This window comes from Phoenix dactylifera, chromosome 11 (assembly GCF_051530095.1).
Source record: "Phoenix dactylifera cultivar Ajwa chromosome 11, Ajwa_hap1_PhDact_Kaust_v1.1, whole genome shotgun sequence".
Classification (NCBI taxonomy): domain Eukaryota; kingdom Viridiplantae; phylum Streptophyta; class Magnoliopsida; order Arecales; family Arecaceae; genus Phoenix; species Phoenix dactylifera.
This window is the reverse complement of record NC_143200.1, coordinates 6,200,461-6,213,793: the sequence shown is the minus strand read 5'-3', so window position 1 is coordinate 6,213,793 and position 13,333 is coordinate 6,200,461. Positions and strand designations below refer to the sequence as shown.

The following is a 13,333-nucleotide window of genomic DNA, read 5'->3' as shown; positions in this document are numbered from 1 at the left end:
AAAATCACTCTAACCACAATAAAACTGGCTGAACCATCCTTGTCCGGCGACTGTAGACCAATACCCAACAGGTCCTCTGGTGCTTGCCCTATACCCAGCAAGGCTAGTTCAGGTTTTGGGTCAAATATTTCTACTCCTTACTGTTGACAAAACTGCAAGGATGTCACAATCTAATAGCAGTGAGTAAGAGTGATAAAGAGCATGATTAGTCCGGGTTTTAGGTCAAAGATTTCTACTTCTTACTGTTTAGACAACTGCAAGTATTTCACAATTCAATTGCAGGAGTATATATTTTTGATGGTTTAGATCAGGTATAGTCTGTGGTTCCCTGTTCATGAGTCCTAATTGAATATAACACATTGTAGCTTGTGCTTTATAACATGGTCATATGTCAACTGTTATTTATTCTTGAAATGCTTGGCTACATACGAATTCTTGTCTCAACTAATATGACTACCGCCGACAGGCTGTCCTTCCTGGTAATGACACCCGATTACCTTGGAGACCATGCAATGTGAATGGCTTCCAACTTAGTTTGCTAGTCACAATCATTCATTTTTGTTGAAAAAGCTACTGAAAATGTCTCTATACAACATAGGATCCAATTGTCACCCTAAAACCAGTTGTAATCTTATATGGTCATCCAAGATCTCCTCCTTACTTGACATAGAGTCACAGTCATGGATAAATTCTGCTGAGCACGGCACCACATTAGGAGGCACCCTTATGTATCAAAATATCTTTTGGTTAGTTGGAGAGGACATGCAAGCTTAAATGACTCTGGTGCAATCACTTTTTCATTCTTGCTCACTGGCTTGTTAAATTGTATTGGATCATATGTAACTAGACGGTTTTACCTCTTTGAATACTTTCATGAACCTTTCTTGAAGCCATTAGAATTGAATGTTTTGCTGTATGTTGTATTATATACTTTATAATTTTACTTTAATCTATCATAAAATTGAAAATGAATGATGTGAAGTCTTTAACTGAGTTAAATGGCTTTTGTGATCCTGCAGATGTGCTTTTGGGACCGAATTTTTTGTCCCTTTAAGGGAGCTACACAATTGGAGGTTCAATCCAGTACCAGGAAGCCTGTGTTTTGGTGATTCCTTTTGTAATTTTTTCTCTAGATTGTGGATACAAAGTTCCTTGCATCATGACATTATGTCGCGACGCTGATACAAAGTTCCTTTCATAACCTGACATTTTATGTGATTTAGGGGGAATTTTGTCCTGTTGATGTACTTGTAAAACCTATACCATCTTACAGTGCAAGTGTATGATCTTCTATTTTTTGAAATGTGAGAGGATGGCTACTCTTCTTTTATTAAAATTTTGAGTGTAAACAGTAATTGTCTCTTGTGCATGTGGTAGAATTGCTTTCTGCACGAAACTATTTTTGCACAATATGGATAAAGCCGAATGTTTCAGATGTTTGTTTTGTTACTAGTATGGATGCATCAGCTTATCGAGTGATGCTTGCCGGTGCCCAGTTTGTGGGCATGAAAAGTTGTACTGCATGCCTCGAGGGGATTGGTGTAACCTGCAGGAATTTATATGAAATCAAGTTGCCAAGCTATCATGACTGAACCTAGGAACCTTTTGTGTGCACTTAATTGAGCGCCCTAAAGTGTTTTCTAAATTCCTATCTAATCGTGGTGTCACATCTGAAACTCAGAGCATAACAGACGCTACATGCCCGCAAGACAAACCATAGGCTACTTAATTATTTTGTAAAACTTTTAAATCAATATCAAAATAATCTCACTCTTCAAAATTAATGTACTAAAGATCGAATTAAATCATTGTTATAAACAAATATCTCAAAGTAATAAGAGTCATATTATTACGAGCACTTACTATCATTTAAACTAAATAAAAAATTAAAAAAATATATAAAACAAAATTAAGAAGCTCAAATAATCACCAATATTTTCGGAAGATCTAGTGCATCCCCTCATCTCTCGAGTAATTTATGATTCAGGATTTGGAATATAGAAAAAAATAATAAGCTACACTAGCCCAGTAAGTAACAAAATACTTCAGGGTGGAGCCAAAGCATGCCAACAGATAGCAAATCAAATGCAAATATAACATATTATTAACTTGGCAAAATTTCTTCCTCATCAAATTTTAGAAATAATATATCTTTTTCTTTTTAAATCTAAAATATTGGTTATGACCATATAACCTAGTGGCATAGGCCCGATAATGGATCACAAATAGCAGATAATGGACCCAAATACCACTATTCCAATAACCGATTACACAGTGTCGAAATTAGTTTCTCAAATTACAAATCGATAAAGGATATAATTCCTATTAGCAGGATTAGAATAGATCATAAGTATGCTGAATATATATAAAAGCATTATTACAAGTTACCGGTCCAATTTGCCAAAATCATTGCTCAAAACAGATCATATATCCGAATTAACTTATTTATAAGAATATCAAAATATATATTTTATTCTCATATCAAAGGTAAAACGTAACATGCTTGACCATTTAATCAAATAAATGAAGGAAACTATAAAAACTATGTTATTAAGCAATATAACTATAATTTTTCAAAATTATTTAGAAAACACACTTTGAAGTGTTAAGTTACTTACCTTTTATTGCTTCGAATTTCCACTTCAATCAAGCATGTCAAATACACCCATTCAAGGTCATCGAAATTTAATTAATTTTATAGTCAATGTCTTCAAAACCCAACAAATAAGAACTCTTGAAGAATTAAAATAGGTTAGGTGAGTAGAATAACCCAACTAGGGGTACGACTAAGGTGTGACTTCATACTTGAATCAAGATAGAACAAGGATAGGCTAGTCAAGTGGCAGAGCCCGATGACCCGAACCGTTCAATCCGGGTAATGTGGGGTCAAGGTGGGATACAGGTTGATTAGTGCAATCGAGGATGACCAATTCTAATAGGATCTAATATAGGCCAATGTGGGGGCTGGTACACTATCCGATAACCATAAGTCAGGGCCCCTTTATTGAGAACAATGCGAGTTGCAAGAGAGGGACCCTCTAGGGTCACCTGCCATCTAAGAGAGAAAGGAAGAGAGACGAGAGAGAAAGATAAAACAAAAAAGAGAAATAGGCTATAGAGAGAGCATTTTAGGTGTCGGAGCAATAGTGGCCGGAGGCAAGGATCGACGACCACCATAGATAACGAAATCATGCCAGCGACTGATAGCGGAAGATTGAACAAAGAGGGCCAAATCATATTTTTTAAATGAAAATCATAGAGAAAGAGGGATAAAACAAAAGAGAGAAAGATTAAGAAGAGGAGGAAGAAGGACTATGAACGGGTGGCCATGGTGGTGATGGGCAATATCTAGAGGGTCGACGATAGAGGGCCACTATGAATGGTGACAACCATCAACAACAGGTGGTTGGTAGCAGAGAAACCAAAAAGAAAAGAGGTTGATGAAACTTGGGTTCATAGCTCGGGAAACAATGCTTCTAACATGCTTGCCGGCGATTGAACCTTGGTGTCCGATCACGGAGCATCATCATAGGGCTCCAGTTGCAAGTAGCGACGACAATGATGGACGGAAGGAGAGAAATGAAGGAAGACAAGTAGAAAATAGGGGAGTGGTTCCATGTTGTTTTTTTGGACGATATCTTGATGGAGTCTGGCCGGAAATCACTCAACAAATAAGGAAAAAATTAGGAAAAGAATATTGAAAAGGACTTGGGGCTTCATACCTTTTCTCCGGTAAGTGTTTTAGTTGTGATTCCGGTAGGCATAGTGAAGGGCATGTGATAACCGGCCCAAATTAGGCCCATATTGGACTGAAGTTGGCAGGCCCAACCGATTTCAATCTAAACTTTAAAGAAAAAAAAGATGATCGGAATAGAAAAATCACGACCCCTGTTCGAGCATCCACCTCTGGTGCAAGGCATGGCCGATATGAATGGCTGACAGTCGTTTGAGCCACCCCTAATCGTCGAAAGGCCGACACAATCCTTGGAACCGCCGACTTTATCTTCCACCCTCCCTTTTCTCGATCGCTCTATTTAATCCCTTCTTTCCATCCGGATGAACCACCACTGATCTTCATTTTCTTTTCTCATCTCTGACAGCTGTCGTGCCACCATAGTCGACCGCCACTGACCAACCCCCCTCCTTCCTCTCTTCAGATTCTGGTTGCTCGGCCTCCCTTGTTCTGAGATATATTGTCTTATCGGAATGCATCACTGTTGGCCGAGATCCACCACCATGACACTCGTCTATAAGCTCTCTCTCTCTCTCTCTATCTATCTATCTATCTATCTATGGCCCTTTTAGTTAGAGAAGTTGCAACCATCGTGGCTAGGGACGCTATCCTTTTTTCTTCTCCCATGCCCTATTTTCTATGCACGCGCTCGAAGCACCATTGCACAGGACGAGCCGTAGCCACTATGTCTGTGACCCATGCCACCCTGGCCTCCCTCTCCCTCTTCTCATCATCTTTAGGTAGTTCTAAACCCAATCCTACTCCTCTATATTGGGCCAAACCGAGATGCTCTTCTTGGTCATTCCATCTTCGCTAGTCGCCGGCGGCTACCATTGAGCACCGCCTTCACTACCAATCCCTCCGCCACCATCACAACTGGTTGCCATCCCCCTGGTCTCTCTTCTTTTTCCTCTTCCCTCTCTTCTCCCAATTTTTTTCTTCTCCCTCCTCCTTTAATTTCTTCATTTTCTTCCCATTTTCCTTATTTATTAATTATTATAATAAAAAATCTTGTTTTTCTTCTCTAGTTGTTATTTCCTCTGCTTTAGCCGTGGACTGGATGCAGTGATAACCATGCCACTGACAGACCAAACCTAGATTCCTAATACTAACTTATATATTGGAGGGTCAAATCGGAGCCAATTCAATAAGCCTTCATCCATTGTTTGTTGTCTCGTAGGTCCATGAAGGCAATCCAAATCAGTATTTCAGGATCTAGCGGTAACAATACATAATACATATTTAAATAATAGTGATTTATTGCAGTTATAGAAATAATATAATAGTTGTTAGAGTCTATTTTGATAACATCATTTATCATTTTATTTTTATATAATGCAAATTAATACTCTAAAACTTGGATTAAGGTTTCAATGGTATCGAGATCTCCTGATAATAGACCCCTTCAAAGTTGATATTTTCCACCACAATATATCTGAGCTACTATTTGCTAACTAAAAAATTTTGATGATATTTTTTTAAGGCTAACATAGAATTATTGTAATTATTAATCAGAATGATAAGAAAGTAAAAAAAAAAAAAGGTTATTCATTAAATTGTTAGGTTATTGACTATCTATGGAATGAAAATACCTTGAAACTAGCATATAAGAAATGTTAAAGAAATAATTCTATTTTAAGAATGAATAATAAAAATGTCATATAGAAACCATTTTTTAATATCACATTTGTAAAAATTTTATTATAACTAATTTATATTTATTTTTCTAAAAAGTAAAATTATGATTTAAATATCTATTATTTTTGTCAAGAAGTAAGTTGCGCTTAGGCTTTACCAAGGTGTCACATTATAAGTTTGCGACATTCTTCTTTTAAATCATGCTATCACTTTAAAACTTAAGTATTTTACAAGAAAAATACACTTGTAATATTTAGTATTGTTTTATTTTTTATAGTTTCCATACCATTTTTTTAAATTTGGACAAACTCTAGACATTCTTCTCGAGTTAGATTTCTTTGCCTTCGATGTTGGCATATTGAGATTTTACATCAAGTTGTCAATACCTTTTACACAAGTTTTGAACAAGGTTTACATAGAATTTAAAAGGATGGATTATAAAGACAAACGTTACATGCTAACTTGTCTATAAAATTAATCAATAACAAATATATAGGTAAATTAATCTATATCAGAACTTGTTAGAGCACAATAAACAACTAGAATATAAAGCTAATATATTGGCAAACTTGCACAAGTTCTATGTAAGTTTTCTATTGTACTAACTATATTCTCAAATTCTAGTAAAATGTTATACAACATAGACCACTGTTATAGTTCAGTGAAGTATTATGGAAGGGTGCCTCTGGACCTTCCAAGGTTGATTTCTTTTTTTATCGTGTCATGTTGGTGCACAAGTTTTTAATACAATTTAAACAAGTTTTAAATAGGATTTGTATATAAAAAAAATTGAGTTTAAAATACATTATAAATTTTTAGTAACAATAAGCATACATAATAAATAAATAATACTATAAATTATTTTAAAAAATAAACTAGAAAGTATAAAATAACAAACTTTCATATGATTTATTAGGCTTCAATTATACTAACTATATTCTAAAGTCAGCTATTCACAATTTTTTCAAATTTTATTCATAATTTGTGCAACTTGTACCCACATTGTGAGTGGAGGAGCTAGTGGGAAAGGATAAGGGATAATTTTGTAGGAGTTTCAAAAATTTGTACTAGATGTGTAATTTTTTTTAAAAAAAATCAAATCTATAAATAAAAATGACTATACTCTTCTTGCATATTTTTTTAAAAATTAATTAAAAATGAATTCATCTCCATCCTTTTATTTAAAATTTTAGTAAAATAGCCTTATAACTGTCTTTTGTAGCATGCAATTAAAGGTCTTCTATCCAATCTAAAACACACACACACACACACAAAAAAAAAATCCTTTTACCTAAATCTATAGTTTTATAAGCTTTGGTGTTTTTTTTAAATATAAATACATAGGATTTTTTAAAAGTTTAAATTAAGCTGCCAACCGTTTTGTATCTTGTGAGTGGTCTGGGGATTTGGCCCTCGGTGGTATCTTTCCAAATCCCTTTTTTTTTTTTGCTTAAGCAAAAAAAAAGAGGGAGGGGGAATTAACCCCATCCGCATAGCAATTTTATTGGACCCCTCTTCCACGAGAGGATGCTCGATGCAGTTAAAAAAAATTTTCATACCCTTTTTATCAGCATGGATTAACCTTCATGGAAATAGGTCATTCTAGTACCATCACGGTATCAGAAAATTAGTAGTATTTTCAACGGATAAATCGGACAGAGGGCATTCGATTTTTATATTAAATTGATGCCCGTATGTTACGAACTTGGATTACTCCGTCAGGAACAGGGCACTGTTCTAACTGTGCTACCATCTCGATGGTTCCAAATTCCTCTTTCTCGAACGTCTCAATTCCCACGCCGGTATCTTGTCCAATAAATAGCCGCCGGGGGTGGGGAGGACGTGGGCCCCCATCCGACCGTCCCCAACCGCGCCGCTTTGGGATTAGGGCACGCTCCACTGTCGCCTCTTGTTCCCCCCTTCAATCTCCGCCCTCCTCTCTCCCCCAAGATTTCTCCCCACACCCGCCATCTTCCGATCGAGGTGAAGATTTCTTCCTTTCCAGATCCTTTCTCTTCTAGATTTCTTTTTTATTGGATAAAGATGATCGATTCCCCCTCTTTTCGTGGGTCGAATTCTTCATGTTCCTTTTCTCGATCCGCTTTTCCTTACTGTTTAGGTTTTGGTATTCTAGAATATCTTGGATTTCTATTCTTTTTCCTTGTGATCAATTTTTTATATAAAAAAGTGATTTTGCTTGTCGCTTGGACACTCTGGTTTGATGAATATATTAACATCTTGGCGGTGTTTTTAAGCTGTGCAGTATTGGCTGTTGAAATTCAAAATTCAGTTTTAAACTAACCATCTCATGATTTTTTTTTTGGTGTTCGATTATACTAACATCGCTAAGGATGGATGTATGTATGTGTGTATGTGTGTACATGTACATATATGTACATATACCTATATTCACATATTCATACATACATATATATACATATGTGTGTTTCTACGCGCGCGCGTGTGTATATATATATATCTATGTATATATATATGTATATGTATGTATGTATATATATATATATGTATATGTATGTATGTATATGTATGTATGTATGTATGTGTGTGTGTGTATGTATGTATGTATGGATATGTATGTATGCGTATATGTATGTATGCGTATATGTATGTATTTGTATATGTATGTATGTATATATGTATGTGTATATGTATGTATATATGTCTATGTATGTGTATATGTATGTGTATATATATATCTATGTATGCATAGAGTCTTGCGATTTTCATATGCGAAAATTTATGATGTTGATGATTTGGAGTTGTCGCGTCATAGATTGTTATATTGGTCTTCCTTTTCAACCTAGTTGCCCTGATGAGTTTAATTAGATTATAATATAGGGAAAAAAGATGATTGTGGAACCATTTTTTTTTTTTTTTTTTGGTTTGGTGGTAGTATCTGACTTGAGACAATTTTTTGAATTGGACATTGGCTAAGGCTATTTGTAATAGTAGTAAAAGGAAGATGAAACTTTTGATTATGGTACTCAGGGATTAGTTTCATCTTACTTGGATACGACATGAGAAGGGTATGCTAATTTTTTTTGCAATTCCTAGATGGACTTGAGTACAATGGTGAGGACACTGATGATGTTGAGACCAGATTAGTCTCTAAAATACTTTACCCTTGAATTGTCCATATCTCAAAGTTCGTTCTAGTTTGACACTTATGATGTTTTATATAGTAGAAATGGTTAAGGATTGAGCTTGGAGTATGACAATTCATGTGACAAAATTTTTTTGTCCCTTTAGTTTTGTAAGCCTTCTATTTTTTTAAAATAAGCTTTACGTATTTTATATCGATAGCTTTCCTGTGGAATTTTGTCACAATTATTCATGATATTTATTTGTGAGGCCCTAAAAACAGCATCTTATCCCACCCTTTGGCCAGAGGCCTAGAATCAAGGGTCATACTCTGTTTTTCCCCTCCGATAATGGAGCTTCGAGTGAAGGGTAAGGAGATACATGCTTGCCTTTCTCATAAAGCTCCAGAAAGTGAATATGCCATCTCATGAGAGCAAAATGTTGACCTCTATTTTGATTCTCTATGACATTCATGTGGCATATATTAGTCTCTTGGCATATATTGGCTTTTATCAGGACTCAAGGTTGATGCAATTACCATGATATGATCTTGTCTCTCATTTGCCAATTCAAGTAGCATTACTTCCAATGTAATGGAAAGTTAGAAAATCTTTCCAGCTAATTTCGGAATGAATATTGTTTACTCTGGGGGTTTCAGAGTCAAAATCATCCTGACATGGTGGAGTCTTAGCTTATTGTTCCTAAAAATGTACAGATAATAATCTATCCTCAAAATCTCCTGTCAAGAATGCTTTAATTTCTTAGCCCTTGGCAGCCCCATGATTGTTGTGTTCAACATAACATAGTTGCTAGTTCATTTTATGCTTGAGTCTTTTCTGCTAGATTCTTAGCTATAATTGGACATACAATATTTTTTTTATGTTTTAAGATTGCATGTTGTGTTAAGTCCATCAATCTATATCCTTTATTATGTTATTCAAAGTCTTTCATTTTCAAATATCTTCTATACTCATGCATGAGATATGCTGAATTTGGTGGAATTACATAGAAATTCAAATCTAACACTGTTTCTAAGAACTTTTAAGATCATCTGTTGCATTCAGCATGTCCTTAAAATTAGTGCTAAATCGAGTCCTTGTGCACAAGTTGCATCCCACTAATCCCAGATCAGATTATTAACTGTGTTATCAGATAGACTTCATGTATGAAATGGTTAGATAATTATTGTCCCTTTTGTTTTTCAGAATCTTCAGGTGGCATAATGTCAGCTGTTACCATCCCTACTGCCTGCATGGCCACAAGCAGCATCAGAAGCCAGGGCCCTGCCATGCTGATGAAGAGCCCTTTGTCCCTGAGCTCCATAAGTAGCATCTCAAAAGCTTCCAGTCTGAAAGTATCTAACTGCTTCAGGGCATCTGCCATGGCTGTCTACAAGGTGAAGCTCATTGGGCCAGAGGGTCAGGAGCACGAAATTGAAGCTCCAGATGACACTTACATTCTGGATGCCGCTGAGACCGCAGGAGTGGAGCTGCCTTACTCATGCAGGGCTGGGGCATGCTCCACTTGTGCCGGACGCCTGGTGTCCGGTAAAGTCGACCAGTCCGATGGATCCTTCCTTGATGAAGCACAAATGGAAAAGGGGTATGTCCTGACATGCATCTCCTACCCAAAGGAAGACTCTGTTATTCACACTCATAAGGAAAGTGAGCTTTATTGATTGCTACAAATATGCTTGGGGTAATGTTTGAAATGTATCAGGACCAACCGGATGCTTCTGTTGTCACTGAAAAAGGTTCTTGGAATTTCTTTATCTCAGTTGCAGTGCTGTTAGCTGTTTAGAATTTCATTGCCAATATCAAACCTTTTTCTCAAACTGATATGAATGTGGTTATTGTGGAGTATTTCAAGTATATGATAACACCTTAGTAAATCAGGTCCAAGTATTGTCTATGACTGTGTGACATCTATATAATGGAAATTTGTCTATCTTATCAACAGAACACTCCAAGCCGGTTCTCTGCCGCTCCTAAATGTGGATTCCGTGCGCCATCAGCATCATTCCCCAAGCCAAGGCGCAGGACCACCTGGAGTCTCCCGCTACTAAAACGGTTTGAAGAAATAAATTTTTCTTGCTAAAATATTTTTTTTAAAAAAAAGATGATTTTTGAGAATATAATGTCTGAAAAAATAGTTTAGCATAATTGGTCGATCATAAAAAAGTGACACATTCTAGAGTGGTATGAAATATCTATTATACTCTTATTAATAAAAAAAATTTATACATGGACGTTGATTACTTAAGGATATTTTTAGAAAAAAAAGAACCTAATTTTCAATCAGTGGGAATATAGCTTTTTTTATTGCTCTATAGATTTGTTTTTCTCATAAGGCATCGGAATTTTATTTTTATGAAAATGTTACTTTTTATATTTTTTTTTAAATTTCAATCAAAAAAAGAGGCTTTTTTTTTGTTTTTGTTTTTCCGTTGAGCACATTCGGTGATCAAAGAGGCCCAAAAGGTAAGCTCAACAAGTAACTAAGTAAGGGTCAGAGAACGGTCTTGTTTGGTGCAACATTGAAAGCAGTCATTGTTAGTACAACATGGCATTCACACGTATAACATAATGGAGCATTTATTGGAAGAATATGCAAAATAAATAAATAATAATAATAATCTTATCTTGAGGATGATTTTGATCTCCATTGGTAGAACTGAGCATAGAGTATCGACTCTTGGTCCCTTGGCTAATATAAACTACTCAACTATTAAAACACAATATATTGGGTGAGATTCTTTCAAGCTTCATCTTGTTGTCAATTGATTCTCATTATGGCTTTCTGATGTCTAATTATTAGGAAAATGCAATAGAAAAAGATGTTTAATCTTGTTTTTATTCTGTTGGTTATTACTACGATAATTTCGTAAATATCAGCTGAGAAATCTTTAGGGCATGGTTGGATGACCAACCAACCTATTGATGTAGAATCATCTGTACATGCACAGGGTCAGAGAGATGAAGGATCATGGCGGCTCAAAGATCCCAGTATTAATTTCATAATTTTTATGGACACAAAATTGCATTTAAAACAAAGTATGGTAGTCCAGAAGGTCGTGATGGGTGTGCTATAACATCCGTCCATTTCTCCCACTTTTTCCTTCGTTTCCTTTGCTGGGCAGTTCTCGACTAACTTCAGTTATTTGATTCATAACCTTGTGGCCTGCGGTTCAAATAATTTTACAGATTCAGATTAGATCGAAACAAGTCGTAGAATTGAAAATCTAAAATTATTCAAAATTCAAATGAGTCAAGTCAGATTCGATCGGATTTGAATTCAGTAAATCCAGACCCGACTCGAAAAATGAAACGGATTCAATTTTAGAACCTGACCCAGTCCCACGAGTCGAGTCTAAGCAGGTTGGTCGGGTTGGGTTACAGGTCAATCCGATCTATTTGCAACCTTGGTTCTTGCTTGTATGGAAATATCTCATATATGCACTCATTCCGCATCTCAACAACCCTAACAAGCTCTTTAATCTCTTTATCACGTCCGTCAAGATAAATGGATACCGCAGTTCATATTAACCTTCTATTATATATAGATGCTTCCGAATGCCTACCAAGTACCTTCATGGTATTGGAATAATTGGATGCTATAAGCTTAGCGTCTAGCCTCTCCATTTTTCATTATTTGTTTACGATATTTGATTTTGTGTTTGAATTTAAATTTTGAATATTAGTTTATTAGACTTTTCCTCGTATTATGGAATGCTAGACCCCGCTAAAAAGATACCATTATAGTATGGGATGGCTACCATGAAAAATACTATTATGGTATGGGATTACTACTAGGAAATATATTCTTATGATCCGGAATATCTATTATTATATTACAATATGGAATGTCGTAAGAAAAATCTACACTTACTTGTCCTTGTTAAATGTCCGTGTATCTTTCTTTGTATAACAACCATGTATAGCTACATATTACTTGCTTCTTTGTTTTTATTCAATTCTATCAATTTTAGGATTATGATCATGTTGTATGATTATAAATAGACACATCAACCAAATATGAACCACTTCACCTAACTTTTCAGGCTCGAATCATTCCCTGCAAGATGCACCCACACCTCACACACCAATGGGTCCCCCTATCACTCACATGTGGATGCCATATAAGAATGGGGCCGGTGTGTTAGTGATGGAGTGTGTGATTGGGTCTTTAGAATTGGGTTTGTGAAACTTTATGATTTAATTCAGCTGGTTTACTGGTATTACTCAATTTGACAAATATGTGGACGAGAACCCCAGCGCTAAAGATGGCAAACAAAGCAAGTCAAAGTTTTCCACGAGAATCACGCCTACCTACCGCATGCAAAGCGAAGCTCGACTCGTGATTAGATGATCCAAAAGAGTAGTTGGGAGAGCGTCAAGAGGAAGTAATATAAAAAAGAATAATAATGGACGACTGCAATAAGACCTTTTAACTGCTATGATTAAAGTATCTGAAGGATGAGAATTACCTTAAATTTCTTATCGGAGGCACATATAAGTTATTTTGGGTGATGTTCTTATTGCAAGTTTGCAACAATGACTGTATTCATTATTTGAAAGGTGAAATTTTATCAAAGTGTAGATGAAACTACATCTATTTTATACAAATCTTATGGATGCATAAATTGTGGTATTTTTTTGTGCGATCTAGAAGAAATTTTCAGAAGCTTACAACAAGTACTATACCGAGGGATACAGTCCACGTTAACACAAAGCCAATATTACATTTAGTTTTCAAATTCATTTCAAATATAATAGAATAAATAGCAATCCAATTTCATTATCCATTAAATGCTACCAAGACTAGTTCAGAGCATCTAAATCCAAATATAAATACTAAATT

The 13,333-nt window shown here is 35.5% G+C and overlaps 1 protein-coding gene across 1 annotated transcript; it reads left to right on the top strand.

Moving 5' to 3' along the window:
- Positions 1 to 7,083: 7,083 nt before the first annotated feature.
- Positions 7,084 to 10,364, top strand: LOC103706587 (ferredoxin-3, chloroplastic-like). Its single transcript, XM_008790736.6, has 2 exons — positions 7,084 to 7,354; positions 9,679 to 10,364. Exons 1-2 carry the CDS (start codon positions 7,129 to 7,131, stop codon positions 10,149 to 10,151), a joined length of 699 nt encoding a protein of 232 aa, XP_008788958.3. The 5' UTR covers positions 7,084 to 7,128; the 3' UTR covers positions 10,152 to 10,364.
- The last annotated feature ends 2,969 nt before the right edge of the window (positions 10,365 to 13,333 follow it).